This window comes from Tachypleus tridentatus, chromosome 7 (assembly GCF_004210375.1).
Source record: "Tachypleus tridentatus isolate NWPU-2018 chromosome 7, ASM421037v1, whole genome shotgun sequence".
NCBI classification, from domain to species: domain Eukaryota; kingdom Metazoa; phylum Arthropoda; class Merostomata; order Xiphosura; family Limulidae; genus Tachypleus; species Tachypleus tridentatus.
The window spans coordinates 157,758,482-157,779,177 of NC_134831.1; the positions used below are offsets into that span (position 1 = coordinate 157,758,482).

The 20,696-nt window shown below is 35.3% G+C and overlaps 1 protein-coding gene across 2 annotated transcripts in view; it reads left to right on the forward strand.

Moving 5' to 3' along the window:
* The window catches only part of LOC143257000 (uncharacterized), a 34,146-nt gene that overhangs the window by 8,256 nt on the left and 5,194 nt on the right, over positions 1 to 20,696 (forward strand). For both annotated transcript variants that reach the window (XM_076515032.1, XM_076515033.1), the window contains 4 exons: positions 2,331 to 2,468; positions 4,307 to 4,511; positions 14,403 to 14,547; positions 16,588 to 16,702. In XM_076515032.1, the coding sequence (XP_076371147.1) occupies positions 2,331 to 2,468; positions 4,307 to 4,511; positions 14,403 to 14,547; positions 16,588 to 16,702 (603 nt within the window). The remainder of the gene's footprint in view (positions 1 to 2,330; positions 2,469 to 4,306; positions 4,512 to 14,402; positions 14,548 to 16,587; positions 16,703 to 20,696) is intronic.

The following is a 20,696-nucleotide window of genomic DNA, read 5'->3' on the forward strand; positions in this document are numbered from 1 at the left end:
CTTTTATGATTGTATTGATATGAAAAAATTTAGTATATTTAAAAAAAAATATTTCATGCTTATATGTGGTCAACAAAGAACAGATCAAGTCTGTATAAAGTAGGTTTTTTTTTAAGTTATATAGTGGCATAGTGATAAAAAGCAAAGTGTCTTGCAAGTGGTAAATACAAACATTTTCATTGGGTTACAATGACAGTGGTTTTTTTCTGGCAGTGTTTGCAAACCTTTTCCTTGAAGTTCACTCAAATTATATTGATAATGTTGTGATCTACAATTGTGTTAAATTTGCAAATGTCACTTAAATTATCCTTAAAAACTGATAGTATAAAAAATGTTTTGGTTTAGTAAGACCATGGGCTTTGGATCAGCAAAACTGGTAAGGTAAGGGAAAAACGTGTTTTAATATTAAGAAGTTTTGAATAATACACATGGTTATTGTGTAGGAAGGATGTTGATGTTCTGTAGAGGTAGAAGAAATAGATGTGTGGAAGAAAACGTTGAATATGTCAGCAAAGTAGTCTGACTAGGATGTTAAGAGATATTCAGATTCTATTACCTGTCTCCAAAAAAATTGAAATTCATATAGAAGATTTTTGTTCTTTACTTTCTTTATCTTAAGAAAGGCTGGGAATTGTGTAAAAAGAGGATATCAAAATGTTACCTGGTTTCATTAGAAGTGCTATGTTTTGATTGAAAGGATGCAAGGAAAAAATTTTGTAAATTTCAGAATGCTACCTGGTTTCAATTGTACAATGTTCCATTTTGGTTTTCTTATTTTCAGACACATATCTGTCTGCTTGATAGGTTGCAGAGAAAATCTATCATAATTTAGAATGTTTTTTCTAATTTGGTTTATTTATTTGACACATTAGAATAGACTGAAACAAGGCCACATTCCAGTAGGCTAATGTGTTTACCACTAACATGAATGGTAGTGAACATGAAAATGATGACAGTTTCTAAGGAAAAAAAGCAAGGTGATACCATAGGCTGTTTGAGACAGTAGTTACAAATACTGCAATACCAGTTAGCTAATGGTTGTATGTTAGTTGTAGATAATGTTAGTTCAAACAAACACATCAGTATTGATGAAGTCCCATTGTATAAGTCAATGCTAGCTTCCATATTTTAAGGTAGCTCCCAAAACAACGTTTTTTTTTTTTTTTTGTGAATTGTATAATCATGCTGAGTGGAACCCTTGCATGATGATAGCAAACATGAGGATAGTGTAATGTGACCAACCTCTTCTGGTTTTGCTGGGTTTGAGAGTCATATTTAGTGATATTTTTCCTCCTCATTCCTTATGAAATATTTTATTTATTTGCATGCAAAATTCTGTTAATCTGATCATTCAAAATCACTTTAAAATCCTAATCTTCACGAAAGACTAGGCCTGGCCTTATCAATATCATTTTTGTTGTTAGACAAAAAGATTTTAAGTCATGGTGGACAGTATTTTTCTGTGTGATCATAATGAAATCTTGTCATCAGTATAAGTGCTGTTCATACCTGCATCTGTCTCTGTTAAAGCAGTATTATCTGATTCTTTTCAAAATTCATAATCTATATTTTCTTCCCATGTGCTAATTTAAAATTATTTCTTTGAAAATATGCTTTAAAATTACATGGAGTTTTCAGAAGTATTATTTTTCTCCATTTTTTTTTCTTTGATGTTAGACTAATAGAAAATACAAGTACACTTCTGTTATATGAAGTGCATACTTGTTTATTTAAAAAAACAAAATGGTTTATTTCTCAAGTTTTTTTTGTCTTAGAAAGACCAGTATAGGATGGAATATGTACTAAGAGAACAAAATCATGTTCAGGACTTGTATAGTTGGCTTGTAATTAACCTAATGTGAGCATGTTGTAGAATTAATTATAATTATTGATTTCAATATCATCTCAAACTGTTAGCATCCAAAATATTAAAAATAAATACTTTTAACTTAATGATCATTTTCCAGTTTATTGGGTGGATGATCCCCAGTGATAGTTTGTTCCAATCCTTTTGGAAAGGTCTGTTATTAATATAAAAGAGAGGTTAAATAGTTTACAAGTTATTAGTAGCTTTATTAGTATAGTCTTACATTTGGTTGCAATATGTGCACTTTTAATTGGACTAACCATATAAAATGCATCCTATTATATAATATATTCAAATTCTGTAGAGCATTTTACAGTCTTTGTTATTGATCATTCATTATACCTCATTTTATGCTTTTTTTTCTTTAAGATGTATTTTGTTAAATAGCATTTAACGTGTAGGTGTTATTGGTCAATTTAAATCAGTAAAGGATTTTTAATGACTTTAATTTCCATTCATGTAGGTGTGCCCACATATACCTTGGCCATGGATGTTTTTTTCGTTTGGAGGTTTAGGAGCTGTGTGGGTTTTACTGTGGCTTGTTTTGTACACAGAAGTCCAAAGCTTTGGCCAAGAGGAGCTACCTATGGTTTTTCCAAAGGTTTGATTTTTTGTACCTAAAAACGACCATGAGTAGTCTTAAACTCACATAGAAACAGTTGTAAAAATATTCAAGTTTTGTTACATTAGTAGATATTTAATTCAGATTTAGTTTGATCATTTGACTGCTTATTTGTTGAGTAGTTAAATAAAATAAGCTTGTGAGTCGTAAGGAAGGTCAACGGGTGATTAGTTAAGTAAAATAAACTGGTGAATACATAAGTAAAATCAGGTGGTGAGTAGTTAGGTAAAATTGACTGGTGCATAGATAAGGAAAATTGACAATTAAGTGAAATCAGTTGGTGAATAATGTAAAATCAACAAATGATTATCAATCAAGCAAAGTAAACTAATAAGTTACCTAAATTCAACTGATGTTAATCTATCAAAATTTGCTAAAATATAAAGTGTGTTCTAACCATTTTGATATTTATCTGTTTGTTTACATTGCTATCCTTTGTAATTACTACTGTTTTATTCAGGTGTTTAAACTTACTATATCCAAATAGTTAAAATATGTTGTTCATTAAACGTAGTTAATTATACATATTAACAGTTTAATTATATCAAGCAGATAATAAATTGATGAACTCCATTTCAATATGCTCAGTTGGAAACCATATTTCCTTCTATTTCTATAATATAAAAATGAATCGTGTTAGACTATTACTTGTATTAAAATACTCAGTGCTACACATTGAAGTTATTATAAGTAGGTATTTGTGTAGTAAAAACCATTCTGTGTTTGGAACAATCTTCTTGTTGGCAAAATTCAGAAAAGCACAGTGGTTTGTATCAACCAGAAGTCTTGAGTTTGAATACCAGTCAAGTGGAGATTTCATGTTAATTTATTATTATTTTTTACATATTTATTATCATATTTACAGTAGGTTAATGTTTAGAAAAATATTAATACAATTAATATTACATTACAAGGAAATTATTAATTTTTTTCCAATTCTTTAAAATTTCATATCAGTATTAATATTGTTTGGTCAGTTTCTGGATGTTAAATTTGAGAAAAACTTATTAAGAACAAAAATGTTTCTTTTGTATGGAATTTCATAAAGAAAATGGGACTTTCTCCTTTGACTAATTGGAAGAAATGTTTCAAAGATAGGAATGGTAAAAATGTGTAAAGGGAGGAATTTTTGATTTAGTACATACTTATTTGGTTGATATTTTTTTTTACTTTGTTCATGTTGATATTATATACATATACTTGATTCTATTGTATGATGATGAATGAATTCACTTGAAGTGAAGTGAATATCTCCCCTTTGATTTGACACACTTTATAGAAATTACTGATGTCAAAAAGCACTTCAGTTGTGGTCTTTTCTTGCACTCATTTAAATGACAAGGTATCCAGCAGAAAAAATACCAGCAGCAACTTAATGCAACTGAATGCTTATTTTGCTGCATGCACTCATTGCATCAGAAGCTAAAAATTATTTTTAACATTGTATTTTAGTTAACCTCCTTCACTTAGAAACAAATGTAATGTAATTTTTGTTAGTGAAATAAAACATGAAATAACAAATGGCTTTAAATGGTCAACTAGACAATCATATTGCACATACACTGATCCAAGGGAGTGTGTTAACTGTACATTTAATATTTATTCATCACAATGATGAATTTTTCAGGAAAATTGCTGTTGATTGAATTGTTTCAATGGGCTTTTACCAGTGAATATATAATGGATGAAGCACAATTTGATATGTTTCTGTGTTGTTCTGTGTGTATGTGTAAGAAGCACCAGTGAGGTGATAAAAGTATAGGTTACGGCATTCCAACTATTTAAAGTGCTGAACGCAGTCCTTTTTGTATTTCCAGGTTACCAACATTAATGTGAGATGGACAGAATTTATAAGCCACTGGCCATTATGGGCTATTTATGTTTCTCATTTTGCTATGAACTGGTCAAACTATATAATAATGCAGTGGCTACCGACATACTTAGCACGCAGTCTTGGAGCAAATAAAGAGGATATCAGTCTCACTGCTGTACCTTATGTTATTAATTCGTTGTTTAACGTAGGTAGGTTGAACTTAGACTGTTTTTAGAAAAGTATAATATGTTAAACATTTTAAGATTATTTGGCTGTTGTACTTAGTATTGATTTAATTAAATTTTGGAATTATCATGGATGAAAAAATCAATAAACAGGTTCTTTTGTTTCATGTTATTTATTTTACAGAAGCTTTGTTTCTGAACTGTAGCCTGATAATAGCTATGATACAATAGCTGAAACCTATTAGGTAAATATTGATGAAGAATAGAAGAGCTGTTTATTATTTATTTACTGTATTCAACTTTAGTTCAGATTGTTAGATCTTTAGGGACCAACCAATATCTTTGTCCTGAAGTTACTAGTGTACAGACTATTAGCTCTTCATGGATCAGCCCTTATGTTTGTCCTGAAGTTGGTAGTGTTCAAATTGTTAGCTTGTTACAGATCAGGCATTACCTCTGTCCCGAAGATAGTTGCATTCAGATTACTAGCTCTTTACAAATAAAAGATATTAACATGTAACCAAATTTAATCCTCTTGGTGTGGAATCCTGTACATGGTGAGGGGACCTCCTAGGGAAGGTTCTATTCTTTCAGTTTACCTCCTCTGGAATCTAAACATCCACCCAAGTGTTTGATGTGCATGATGACCTGTGATGTGGAGGGGAGGATCCTGGTGGTTGAGGGGTCCAACCCTAACATGCCGCTTTGGCCTTAAATTCCTGCAGATGGGTGGCCTCCCTTGGGTCAGTCGGCTGGACCATGATGCCTATTAGTGTGAAACAGACCCTCATTGCATCAATTCCAATGGCTCTCACCCATCCTACTTTCATTCTTGCCCTAAATGGTCGAAAGAAAAAGAGGTGCAGCATTTGAAAATGATTCAGAACATTACTTATCCTGAGGCTCAAAAATGCTGTCCATCACCTCATCTTAGACGTATGCTGTTACTCTTTGTTCCACAACTATAGTAGGAGTGCAGACAGATCTCTCTGTGCCTCCAAAAGAATTGTTCTCCAAAGAAATGAAAAGTCTCTTGACCTCCATGGTTAAAAACATTGATGAATCAACTTCAACACCTTTCTCTGTTCCTTACATACATTCCAACAAACCCCAAGATCCACATTCTTTGGTTCCAGGTACAGGCATTTCCTCAGATACATCTTCTTCTCCCACTCCAAGATGCAAAATAAGCATTTGTTCACACCCTCAGTCACTGGAATCCCCTTCCAACAGCAAAGACCTGTCCAATCGACCCAGGCAAAGTATCCATGGAGGTCAATAGACCTCCCTAAAATAGGGACAGTAAGAAAAAAAGACGTTGTAAACAGAAAGGTTCTCCACCCAATTCGCCAACACATAAATAAAAATGGCCTTTCTGATACAATTGAACTGTCAAGGTTTACGTTGTAATCTGGATGACATCAAACACTGATTGCTTCCTACCATCCTGTATGTCTTTTCTTACAGGAAACATTTCTGAAATCTGCCGATATAGTTACCTTTTGGTGGTTTTCTTAGCACAGAAATGACAGGCTGTGTGATGGACGAGTGCATGGAGGGGTGGCACTGTTGGTTGATCAGCATATGCCCACCCTGTCTTTGCCACATGACATACCCTTGGAAGTCATAGCCATCTGTGTTTCCAAACAGCCATTACTGTTTGTTCTCTCTACCTGTCACCTGGAGAGACATGTGATCAATCAGATCTTGATACTCTCATTTAACAGTTGCCATCTCCCTTTTTCATTCTGGGGGATTTTAATGGACATCAGCCACTCTGGGGAAGTACTAATATTGATAGGAGGGGTTGCTCTGTAGAGCGTATGCTCTCTGATCACAACCTTTTTATTTTCAGTTCTGGTTCTTCAACTTACTTGCATGCACCTATTCAGTCCTTTACTGCTATTGATCTCTTGATTTGCTCCCCTCCATTATTATCCCATTTTTCTTGGAGGATTGACAATAACCAACGAAACAGTGATCATTATATTACAATTTTGAGAGAGACTGGCTATGGTTGATGTCACCTGAACCGTGTGCCCCGGTGGAAGATGGATCAGAACTTGATCCTGCCATAGTCTGTAAGCCATCAATAGATGACTGTGTGGCAGCAGTAACTGACTGTATTATACAAGCAACTGCTCAATGTATTCCTAAAATCTTGACACGTTTTCCACAATATCCTCATGCTTGGTGGAATCCTGCCACAAGGCACAGAATACTCAAAAACAGGCCCCAGATACTTTCTGTAGATATTCCTCACTCTCGAACCGCATCACTTTCCAGTGGGCCCATGCACATGCTCTGTTGGTAAGACGTCAAAGCCAGAAGGAATCTTGGATTAAGTTCACAACCAGCATATCTTCTACCACCAGTTCCAAGGTCATATGGGACAAGATTCGAATGGTCAGTGGGAAATATAATTCTGTCCCCCCTCTCGATCTTGCTCTCTGATGGCCAGGAACTTGCTGATACCCTGAGCATTGCCGATACACTAGGTGAAAACTTTTGCCGGGTATCTAGCACTTCTTCTTTTTCCACCTTATTAGCCGTCAAGACTCTGGCAGAGCAGTCACCTTTTTCCTTTTGAGCTGATTGTCTCTATGACTAATCATCCCTTTACAATGGTGGAACTCAAACTGGCCCTTTATCAGTCTGGCAGTACGTTGGTTGGACCTGATGATATACACCTTGATATGCTGTGCCATCTATCTCTTACTTCTTTTGCTATTCTTCTGATTGTTTTTAACCAGATCTGGCAGGAGAATGTTTTTCCTGATGCCTGGCGACAGGCTATTGCCCTACCTTTCTCTAAGCCTGGGAAGGATCCCAAGATTCCTTCAAGCTACCGTCTAATCGCTTTGACAAGCTGTCTCTGTAAGACCTCAGAGAGGATGGTTAATGCTCATCTTGTATGGTTCCTCGAATCAAACAACCTCCTCTTACCCACCCAGTCTGGGTTCTGATAACAGCACTCCATGGACCACCTGATTTGACTTGAAATGTCAATCATAGAAGCCTTTCTCAAATGACAGCATCTTGTATCAGTATTGCCCATTTTTATTAAAACTTTTTTAATGGACAGGAGATTCCAAGTTCTATTCTTTTCTACAGGACCTTGGAGTCCCTCAGTGTTCTGAGTATCACACTTTTTAGTATAAAAAATTAATGCCATCACTGAACATCTCCCTCTTACTGTTGCAAACGGGCTCTATGTTGACAACTTTCACATCTCATGTCAGTCGTTGAACATGAGGTATACTGAGTGGCAGCTACAGACTGCCCTCAATTGTTTACTGAAGTGGACCACAGCAAACAGCTTTAACTTCTCTCTCTTTAAAACCATTTGCATGCACTTTTGTTGCTAACAGGGTATTTACCCTGATCCTGAACTCCATATTGGTGAAGTTGTGCTGTCTGTGGTCCCTGAGACAAAGTTTTTGGGGCTTATCATCAGCTGATCTTTAAACCACACATCAAGTAGCTATGGTTCAAATGTACAAGAGCACTGAACATCCTTTGTGCTCTCTCTTCCACCACTTAGGGAGCAGATCGATGTTCTATGCTAAAGATATATCGTGCTCTTATTCAATCAAAACTCAACTATGGATCACTGGTTTATGGCTCTGCCAGACCATCAGCCTTAAAGATGTTGACCTTATTCATCATCAAGGACTTGTACATAGAGTCTCACAAACTTTCTTTGCACCTCTGCCATTTGCATCCATCTCTACTATATGCTTTGAAACTTTGTTCCTTACCAAAGCATCCTACCTGGGGTTATGTTTTTCTTCCATGGTGGGCCATATTTTTCAGAATAGAAGGTCTGCAATTGCTCCTTTTGGCCTTCGTATCCAGGCTTGATTGGATGAATTTGGTTTGTCCTTGATTACATTGCTGTTTTCACTGGTCAGCCTATCCCACCATGGCTTCTTACAGTTCCCAATTGTGATCTATCTTTAAGTCATCTGAGAAAAGTAGACACTCCTGATTGGAAATACTGTATGCTATTTCCTGAACATCTTTTGAACCATCTTTCCATTCCTATTGATACAGATGGTTGAAAATCAGGTGACTCTGTAGGCTCTGCCATGGTTTGTTGTGGTTTGGTAGTTGCGCACAGAATCCCTTCTACAGCTTCTGTGTTCAGTGTTGAACTGTATGCCATTTCTCTTGCCCTTGATCACATAGAAGCTAAGCAGTACTCAAACTGCACTATTTATACTGACTTGCTTAGTTCTCTACAGGCCTTGGAATCACTTCACCTTGGTTCACACCCTGTTCTTGCCAATATTGAAAACTGACTGACCCATTTCTCTTTAACATCTACTTCTATCCAGTTTTTCAGGATAACGGGCCATGTTGGTATTTGCTCTGGCATTATCACCGTTGTGCTTGTCCCATACATGGATTATGGTCCTGTATTCAAGGCTTGGCTCCGTGCCAGCTGGCAGTCGACTTGAAGTGAGCAATGGAAAACAAGCTTTTCCAAATAAAACCCTATGTTGGGCTTTGGCCATCTTGCTTCCATAAGGATCGGAAAGAGGTAGTTGTTCTGACTAGTCTACGCATTGGTCACAGTTTTTTAACTCATCGTTTTCTTTTATCTGGAACTGATGCACCAATGTGTAGTCTGTGTAACACTCAGATCACAAGAAGCCACATTTTACTTTCTTGTCGTCATTATGACTCTCAAAGACAGCACCATTTTAAACATGTTTTGTCTCAAAGTTTGTCCATAATGGTAGACAGTGTTATTGGTGATGGTGACACTGTCCACCTTGGTAATGTTTTTAGTTTTTTAAAGGCCATTATTCTTTTTAATGTGGCTTTCTTTTAAAAATCACAATTGATCTCGTTCAATTTGAAATTGGAAACTGACCATAACATGAAGTAACTCGAAACCAGGACTGGAAAGGCCAACTTCAGGTGACTAATGCTGCTGTTTTGAACTATCTGTTTGAACTACCCGTTAGTCATCCTGGTGAGTTATTATAATTATGCTACATGTCTTTTAAAACATTTTTATTACTTTCTTTTTTGAAAATGGTAGTAACGTCAAATAACTCGGAACCAGGACTGGAAAAGCCGACTTCAGGTGACTGACGGTGGTTTTTGTACTTACCTGTTAGTCTTCCTGGTGAGTTATGATAATTAGAGTTATGCTACAGAAAGTCCTTTACAACTTGAATTACTGTAGTTTTTCTTTCAATGTTGTAGACTATATGTAAACATTGGTTTTATGCTATTTACTTGTTTTTTTTTTAAACTTTGTTTTGTTTAACCTTAATTTCCTTTTATGAATTTTGTTAAATTTACATTTAATTTTTACTAGATGTTTGACACAGATAGCCTAGCTGCTTTGTGCCATTAAACACTGAACCAACCAACCAACCAAATTTAATACCATTAATTGTAAAAAATACTTAATGTTAAGAAAAATATGTGTATATTGACTTTGATATAAAGCACTGGCATACTAGAACTTTAAACATGTGTTCCTCCTTTAAAAAAAATAATTATTATAATTTGTTACTTGATCATTACTTTTTAGCTTTTTCAGACTGTGTTTGATAATTTGTGGCACACAGTTTTTTTCAGAAGTTTTAGTATTTGTTTTTGATTGCTTTGATGAAAGTAGCCTTAAGACCACTTTGTTGTAGTATTATTTAACACTCACTTTTTCTCTCTTAAGAAAGTCATTTATACCTTTTGGATAGAGGGATTAAGATAAATATATTTGTTTTAAATATTAAACTTTTCTTGATAACCATTAACCTCTGTTTCTAAACAAAGACTGATGAGATAATTTCATGAGATCAAACGTCTTTAAAGATCGGTCATATTGGAATTTGCCAATTCTTCTGCAGGATCACATAAACCTATTAATATCTTTGGTCTGTAATACCCAAGTTCAAGTTTAAACACGTCAAAGGATCCCATTGCAACTACACAGGAAGACACGTGAGACTTTGTAACTTCCAAAGGTTTGTTAATTGTACCAGGAGATATCCCTAGCTTCATCACAGTAGTGATGATAGTTTCTACTCTGCTGGTAAAGGTGTTAATATTTTGTCGCTTTGAAGTTTTGTGTTGTCTTAGATGATCTGCTGTGCAAATATTTTCACATCCACGAAAAATGTTAAATATTATTTTCTTTAAAAATCCAATATCCTTTGGCTTTACATCATTTAACAGTCATGATTTGTGAAAGAATGGTCACATATCCCTCTATTCACAGGGATTTTTGAAGGCATTTTATAAATCCAGTCAGTGTAGTTTGTTTTTGTGTAAAGAATATATGCCTGCCCCTTATGTGACTTTATTCATATAACCATCTTGATATTTGATATGAGATTGTAGCTAATTTCATTCTCTTTATCAGAGGTGTTTCATTCTTTTTGCCATGAGAATTCTTTACTGCATATCACAAGGATTTAATGTCTTACATTCAAAATATTATTAAACTACTTTTTTGTTATGCCAGTTAGTTCAGCATAAAATCTTAGCAAATAATCCATATTTTAATAGTATATAAGTTTTAAATTCTTAATTCCACAAAGCAATGTTAAAAGAAATCCTGAATTTCCCCAACTGTGACCTACATGATACATTTTCTCTTAGCATGTCATCTTTCCTCTTTTACCTAGTACCTACTGAAAAGTATGAAGTTAAACATAAATTATTCTCTATAAAATTTCATTGCTCAGATAATGCATATTTTTTATAGTCTTCAATTTTGTTTGTTTACAGAACTATCAAATAGAAAATCAGAACCCTCTGTTTCACCTTTTCTTTCAGGATATGTTAAGAGTTTTCTTTTATGTTTAATTATATGTTAACTGTAACCAATATAATGCCAAGGTTTTCATTTATCAAATGACATATTTTATAACATTATGTTTTGAACTCTTAAAGATCAGTTTCACTCAGGGTACTAACATTGTTTCTGTGAAAATGTTAACCACTAGCTTGGATGAATTTGTAACAATTTTTATTGCAGTTAGAAAACATAAAACTTTTGGGAGTTGGGAAATTATTGCATGTTATTAGACTGTTTTTGGGTGCACTATTTAATCAAATAAAAATATTTCCTGCATTACTACAATCACTATAAAAAGTATGGTTATGTATTGTTGACAATTTAGAGCAGGAAAGAAGTACCTTATTTCTAACTAAAATGTAAAAATAGAGATTTTTTTGGTTAGTTAAGATTAGGTTAGGTAAAGTAAATAATAATGTTTCATGAGGCACTCATGGCTTGTGGGTAATGTAATTTGATAGCGTAATGTGAGCTGCATGTTATCTGAATGATTAATAACATATAACACTTCAGATAGCAGTTAGTCGTGGTTTACAGGGTAATCAAAAAAGCAACAAAACAAAAATTTACTATAAATGGATGTATACTATTACAACTTTAAAGATATGTAGGATAAACAAATGGCTTTCCATGCTATATTTGAATTCATTTTAGAAAGAATAAAGGGAAATTTAGATTGATTTTGGTTTTTTTTTGTGTTGATCAAATTGACTGATCCTGTATAGATAGGGTAGAAAAAATAACAGATAAAATATAAATTTTTACTTCCAAAAAAATGTTTGACATGCATTTAGGAAGAAGTTTTATGGATTACAAAAAGGAAATTTGAGATTTATGAGGTGAAGAAATGTATTTTTATTCTCGACATGAAACTTGCATTGTACATGGATTATTCAAAACAAATACTCACTATATTAATTCATGTACAAATCTGTATTTAGTTTATTAAAAATACTTCATAAAGGTATGATTTTCTTTCTAATGTGATAGTCTTATAGTGTTAACTGAAAATCTGCCAAATTTTGTGAAGACATGCACACTATATTGAAAGATAGAAATATAAAATCTATAAAGACTTTAAATGAGTACAAAGAGATCATGTGGGTGGTAAATTACCAAGCTCATATTTAAAGAGTTGAGTGACATTGCTGTTTGTAACTTGTATTGAGTAACTTTTTATTTTCACCCTACAACCAGCATTAAGAACTAAAAGCTGTGTAACTATGTTACACAGAATGAAGTGTTTTGCTGTGTGTGTCACTATATAACACAAATTTTGTTCCTGGATAGTGTGTGTTATTTCTCAATTGCTTATATTGTAAAAGTACAGAAAATAGCCATTATTCCCTTCAATTTTTGCTTTTGTGTCCTAAACAATGAAATTTAGAAATTAACCTATTTTCTGTGTAAAAACGGGCAAATTTGCACATTTTCATTCACATAAGGTCTGAATAAAACAACATATTAATCAAGATTTACATGTATTTATACTAAAGTTATGCAAAAATGAACAAAAGTGTTTAGAAGTTAGTAGTTTTTGAGTTCTTGGGACTGTAATGTAAATCACTTTCACATATCAGCCCCCAAATATAGTCTCCCATCATGTTCGTTATATGCTCCTTGGAAGCAGTGTTAAAAGTAAAGTACACCTTGGTAGAAGTGCTTGTCTTGCTCCTCTGAGTATGCTACCACATTCTTCTTGAATTTATCAAGATGAGTGTCAAGGATATGGACTTTCAGGGACATCCTGCAGCCCATTTTTCCATAGTTCTTCACTAGAACCTCAACCAGTTCCACATAATTTTCAGCATTGTGATTGCCCAAGAACCCCTGAACCACTGCGACAAAGTTACCCCAAGCTTCTGAGCTTCTTGGGGAATTCTGTGCACTCCAGGATATTTCTTTATTTGTGGTCCAATGAAGACATCAGCTTTGACCTTTGCCTTAGACAGCTAAGGGAAGATGTCTCGAAGGTACTTGAAGGTTGCAGACTCCTTATAAAATGCTGTGGTAAATTGTTTCATAAGACCAAATTTTATGTGGAATGGTCAGAACAACACCTTCTGGAGGTTTACTAGTCGCTCACACTTGACATTGTGCCTCCCCACAGAGAATTCGGTCTGTTGTGGCCAGTGCTTCCTTTTGTAGTATGCTGGGGTGTCCCTGCTGTCCCAAAGGCAAAAGTAACAGGGAAACTTGGTAAAGCCTCCTTGGAGACCCATCAGGAATGCCACCATTTTGAAGTCTCGATAACCTCCTAGCCATACTCATCATACTTCAAGGCTTCTAGCAAGGTCTTGATGCTGTTGTATTCCTCTTTGAGGTGCACCAAATGAGCCAGCAGAAGAGACAGATACTTATTTTTGTTATGGAGCAGCACAGCTTTGAGGCTTCTGGATGAGCTATCAATGAAGAGGTGCCACTCATTGGGGTTACAGGCAATTCCAGTTGCCTCACGCAGACCAGATACATTGTGGGAGAAGCAGAGCCCATCTTGATGAGTGAAGTTCCACAACATTGTAGAAAATTCTTGTAAGTTCTACAACATTCTAGAAAGTTCTTGAAAATTCTTGTAAGTTCGAGAAGATTCTCTATCGGCTACTCAGTACTCAATCTACCTGGAATGGGTAAATTTGAAAATTTTATTACCCAGGTCACAAAAGCAAAGTTTAAAGTGAAAAATAGGTCTTTTCCATTTACTTTAGGCATAAGCAATTGGAAAATAACACTTTCTGCTTAGGAACAAGAAAAAGTAAAAATTTTTTTCCTTAGTGTAATCAGTGTTTGTCACAGTACATACATACACAGTGCTTACTGTATGTACCAAATAATTACACAGTAGTTACCTTTTGTATGAGATAATCAATGTTTACCAAATTACACACACACACACAGTGGTTACTGTATATATATATATATCACATTACCAGAATTGGTGTTTACTACACTATATACATAACAAGTAGTTATTATATGCATATCAAGTAATCAACATTTACCACACTATGCATGTGTAGTGGTTGCTAAGCATATCATTCTATCAAAGTTTTCATGAATGGCTGCATAGACTAAAATCTTCTCTTATTATGTAGTGGCAGGACATTTTGCCGATTCTCTTATCACCAGAAAGTGGACGGTTCTCTCAGTACGGAGGTTGATGAACAGTATAGGTCTCATTGGACCAGCTGTTTTTCTCCTATGCTTTTGTGCAGTTAACAATTTATTATTTGCAGTAATGTAAGTATTGTTGATCTTGCATACAGCATTTTCATTTCAGTTTCAATAACTCTTTTATGTCTCTGTTCTTGTTTTTTTAAGAGCTACACTGAAGGTAAAATTTTTGTTGAAATACAATTTCATACTTTTCTAATGTATAATAGGCTTTTCAGTGTAGTTAAAATTATACTGTTTAGTTTTATGTGGACTTAGGGATTCATCCTCATTATCGAAGCGTTTGTAAACATCAAACTTAGTTTTTAGTCTTAAGAAAATGGGAATGATTAGCCTAAGTGCCCACTGGTTCAAGAAACTGTTTAATTAATTATAACAAAAAAACATAATGATTAATTTTAAAAAAGCAGAAAAATGAAGGTTTCAACCCATTGACATATGGTGCTTAACTAGAAACTTTTTTGAACAAAAAGGCTAGAAACTACAAATAAATCTTATAGAAACTAAATTCCAATAATAATAATAAGAGCAATCAGAGAGGTTGTATATTCTTGCCCTTTTGTTTCTTACTGAGATTGCATGTATTTATAATGGATAAAGTAAAATTTCACTTTCTAGAACTTAGAAAAGTCCATCTCAAATTCAGAACCATCATTGATCTGGTTCATATTTGGTAATATGATGAAGTGTCTTAACCCTAATGTGTCCATAAAATGTGGTACAAATCTGGTCACAATTTACTGTTTTTAACTAAAAACTTCAAAGATTAGCTATCTTCTCATTTTAAAAACAAATGCTTCAAAATGATCTGGATTCAGATCAACTTTGGTAAGAGCTGTTCTATCAGACTTCCAATCTTGTATAAAAATTTTCCCTCTGTTTATCTTTTAGTTTTTGAGGTACATGAGCAGAAACATGGAAATGCATGAATCCAATTGAATACCTTTGCAGGGCAAGGGTAACTATCAGTATTAGACTGTAAAGTGATATACATATTAGAGTCTGTAGAACCACTGTTAATATCACTTGCCTATTACTTATAAACTGGAGCAATGTTAGATCTAATTTCTTTCAGACAAGCTAGAACTAAATATTAAATTACTTGGGGTGATTTTTTTTTTAAGTTAAAAGTCTTGGATGTTAATTCCACTAAAAGTAAACACATTTCTAGCCATTATGCACATGACTATTCTTGAACAATACCAGTTTTTCATATATAGTAAAGAATAATCCATTTTTTTTTTTTATTGTGTAGGTAAGACATGAAATGGGTTCGTTTAGCTGCTCATTTGGGCAGTTAAAATTTATAATTATAGGTTCTGTTAAGGTAAGGGTTAAGTGTGGGTTACAGTTGCATGTGTTCTTTTTTGTACAGTACTGTGGTTAAAGATAATTTACATGATTTATAAAAATATTTTTTGATACTTCCTTCAAATCATCAAAATTTTTTTATCCTCTACACTTTTGTATTAATTTTCAATAAAGTTGTTTCTACAGTCTTTTATCATAATAGGGTATTTCATTCTTTACTTTGTTTAATGAAAAATGGAGTTTATTATATTTCTGCTACTGTCAATAAAATAATGACATGTCTCCAACATGTTACTTTGTTAGTTTAATATTTACTATTTCAGCTTTGTTAGAAGCTATCAATAACCTAGAAGTTCACCAAAATAAGATAAAACGAAATTAGTTAATTAAACATTGCTACATTGCCTGGTATTTTAATATTTTCTTCAATATGATATGAACCTTTTATACACGTATTAGTGTTCGATTAACTGACAGTTGTGTTTCAACTGGATTAGGGAACTTGTAGATTATTGATAGCTCCTGATGAAACTATACTAGTGAGTTATTGAGCTAATAAAAATGCACTATAGAGATATAGGTTACTATTATATATCTTTTCAAAGAAATAAACCTGTTTTAATTAGCTCTTGTAAGAACTGCATTATGTTTTATATCATTTTTTTCAAGAAATAGTTAGTTTAGACTTTTTTCATGATTACTAGAGTGAGAAAATTGTATTACCATTGATATGATATTTCTAAATTATAATTTATCCAATTAGTTAATATGTTATTATCTTCTTACATTTTACAGATTTGTTTCAATATCAATGGGACTGTGTGCATGCAACTCTGCTGGCCATCTGAGTAACCATGCAGATGTAGCTCCAAATCATGCTGGCATCACTTTTGCTATTTCTAACACAGTGGTGAGAAGTAGTAGGCTATAAGTAGCTAAAAATTATTTACTTGAGACTAGAAACTTGTATAAAACAGTTTTTTTGTTAAGTACAAAGCTGATCTATAATATGTATCCCCACCAATCTGCAATTTTGAACAAAACTTGTGCTTTCTGTTGTAATCTGTAATGTTATCTTATGGATAAGGCTGTCTTCTGAGGGCCATGATCTCACCAGTTTTCAAGACTAATTACCAGTTGTTCATCACTGAAGATTTAGTAAATCTATATAGTAGAGATAGCTTTCAGCCTCTCTCAGTGTGGATTCTTGTACATGGTGAGGGGACTTCTCAGGGAAGGTTTTATTCTTTTAGTTTACCTCCTATGGGATTTAAACATCCACCCACATGTTTGCTGTGCATGGTGACATGTGAAGGGGAGGAGAGGATCCTGATTGTTGAGGGGTCCAACCCTAACACACCACTTTGGCCTTGAATTTCTGCAGATGGGTGGCCTTGGGGTGGCACCCCCTAGGGTCAGTTGGCTGGTCCACTTTGGCTAGGCTCAACCAAATACCAGTGTTAGATGTTCTCAGCAGGTGTTGTGGACATTATGTCTGATGCTGTTGTATGGGTATAATGCTCATGAAACCCTGATATTATTGCAGTGTCTTTGTTTGTAGTGAGTTCCCTCGCAGCACTCCATCATAAGTGGGGTCAGTGGGCACCAAAATGTTCTTTTTTTTTTATTATGGATCTTCCAAATAAAAACTTAAATAAAATGGTGAAAAAACAGTCTATAGATAAACAACCACGTCTTGAAGATCCTGAGCAGCAATCTTCAACATCTGTAACACCTGTACCTCATTTTCTTATATTACGTTCTCTTTCAGACAAACCTTTAGGACAGATGTTGATATTTTTCATTCAGAAGGGACTAGAGGGACTTGCTGGCTTTCCAGAGTCAGTAAAGAAGCTACACTTTGGTGACATATGGGTGGAACCATCCACATCTCAACACAGTGAACTCCTCTTGCATTCATAAGCAGTTGCGGATATACCAATTGAGGTTACACCTCATGCTACTTTGAATTCATCATGAGGAGTTATTCTTGAGAGGGATTTGAAGAACATCCCAAAATCAGAGATTCTCTATGGTTTCTCTACCCAAGGAGTTTCAGCAGTAAGGTGTATCTCCACTCGCAAAGGTGGAATTATGATGCCAACCAATGTCCTTATTGACATTTATATTACTGCATCCACCTGTCACCATCAAGGCAGGTTATCTTAATTGCAAGGTATAACCATATATTCCAAACCCTCTCACATTTTTCCAGTGTCAACAGTTCGGTCACTCAAATACGTCATGTCACGGTTCCTTGATGTGTGCTCGTTGTGATGGCAAGGACCATGATGCCTGTGTGTGTGAAACGGACCTTCATTGCATCGGTTGCAATGGCTCTCACCCATCCTACTTTCATTCTTGCCCTAAATGGTTGGAAGAAAAAGAGGTGCAGCATTTGAAGACGATTCAGAACATTACTTATCCTGAGGCTCGAAAATTGCTGTCCACCACTTCATCTCAGGTGTATGCTGCTGCACTTCATTCTATTACTGCAGTGGGAGTGCAGACAGATCTCTCTGTGCCTCCAAAAGAATCGTTCTCAAACCAAATGAAAAGTCTTTTGACATCCATGGTTAAAACAGTTGATGAATCAACCTCAACAGCCATCTCTGTACCTAACATACATTCCAGCAAGCCTCAAGATCCACTTCCTTTGGTTCCAGGTATGGGCATTTCCTTGAGTACATCTTCTTCTCCCACCCTAAGATGCAAAGTGATCATTTGTTCACATCCTCAGTCACTGGAATTCTCTTTCAACAGCAAAGACCTGCCCAATCGACCCAGGCAAAGGATTAATGGAGGTCGATAGACCTCCCTCAAATAAGGACAGTAAGAAAAAAAGACATGGCTGTAAACAGAAAGGTTCTCCACCCAATTTGCCTACACATGAATAAAAACGGCTACCTTGATGCAATGGAACTGTCGAGGTTTACATTGTAATCTGGATAACTTCAAAATATTGATTGCTTCCTACCATCCTGTATGTCTTTTCTTACAGGAAACATTTCTGAAACATGCTGATAGGTCATCTTTTGATGGTTTTCTATGTACAGAAATGACAGGCTGTGTGATGGATGAGTGCATGGAGAGGTGGCACTGTTGGTTGATCAGCATGTGCTCACCCTGTCTTTGCCACTCGACACACCCTTGGAGGCCGTAGCCATCTGTGTTTTCTTGGGTCATACCATCACTGTTTGTTCTTTCTACCTGTCACCTGGAGAGCCATATGATCAATCAGACCTTGATGCTCTCATTGAACATTTGCTGTTTCCCTTTTTCATTCTGGTGGACTTTAATAGACATCATGCCCTCTGGAGAAGTGCTGATATTGATAGCATGGGTCGCTCGGTATAGTGTATGCTCTCTTATCACAACCGTTCTCTTTTCACTATTGGTTCTTCAACTTATTTCCATGCACCTAGTCAGTCCTTTACTGGTATTGATCACTCAGTTTGCTCCCCTTCATTATTCTGCCATTTTTCATGGAGGGTTGAGAATAATCCATGATGCAGTGATCATTTTCCTATAATCTTGAGAGAAAGTGGCTGTGGTTGATGCCACCTGACCCGCGTGTCTCGGTGGAAGCTGGATCAAGCAAACTGGTCCTCTTTCACTGCTCTTGCAGAACTTGATCCTGCCATCAATAGATGACTGTGTGGCAGCAGTAACTGACTATATTATACAAGCAGCTGCTCAATGTATTCCTAAAACTTCGAAACGTTTTCCACTATATCCTCATCCATGGTGGAATCCTTTCTGCCACATGGCACAGAAGGCTCAAAAACAGGGCTGGGATACTTTCCGTCGATATCCCACACTCTTGAACCACATCGCTTTCCAGCGGGCCCGTGCATATACTTGGTGGGTAAGACATCAAAGCTAGAAGGAATCTTGGATTAAGTTGACAACGGACATATTTTCTACCACCAGTTCTAAAATCATATGGGACAAGATTAGAATGGTCAGTGGGAAATATAATTCTACCTTCTTCTTAATCTTGCTTTCTGATGGCCAGGAGGTAGCTGATACCCAGTTTATTGCAGATACTCTAGGTGAAAGCTTTATCCAGGTATCTAGCACTTCTTTCACCTTCTTAGCCAACAAGACTCTGGCAGAGCAATCACATCTTTCTTTTGAGCTGATTGTCTCTATGACTGTAATCGTCTCTTTACAATGGTGGAACTTAAACTAACCCTTTATCAGTCTGGCACTACATCAGTTGGACCTGATGATATACACTCTGATATGCTATGCCATCTATCTCCTGCTTCTCGTGCTATTCTTCTGATTGTTTTTAACCAGATCTGGCAGGAGAATGTTTTTCCTTATGCATGGCACCAGGCTATTGCCCTTCCTTTCTCTAAATTTAGGAAGGATCCCAAGTTTCCTTCAAACTACTGTGTAATTGTTTTGATGAGCTGTCTCTGTGAGACTTTAGAGAGGATGATTAATGCTTGTCTTGTATGGTTCCTCGAATCAAACAACCTCCTCTCACCCACCCAGTGTGGGTTCTGACAACAGCGCTTCACCATGGACCACCTGATTCGACTTCAAACATCAATCAAAGAAGCCTTTGTCAAACGACAACATCTTGTATCAATATTCTTTGACATTGAGAAGACTTATTACACCATTGAGGTATGGCATTTTGTGAGACCTCCATATATATATCTGGGCTACGTGGCCATTTGCCCATTTTTATTAAAAAATTTTTAATGAACAGGAGATTCCAAGTTCGTGTAAGATTGACACTTTCCCGTTCTTTTCTACAGGGACTTGGTGTCCTTCAGGGCTGTGTTCTGAGGGTCACACTTTTCAGTATAAAAATTAATGCCATCTCTGAACAACTCCCTTTCACTGTTGTAAATGGGATCTATGTCGACGACTTTCACATCTCATGT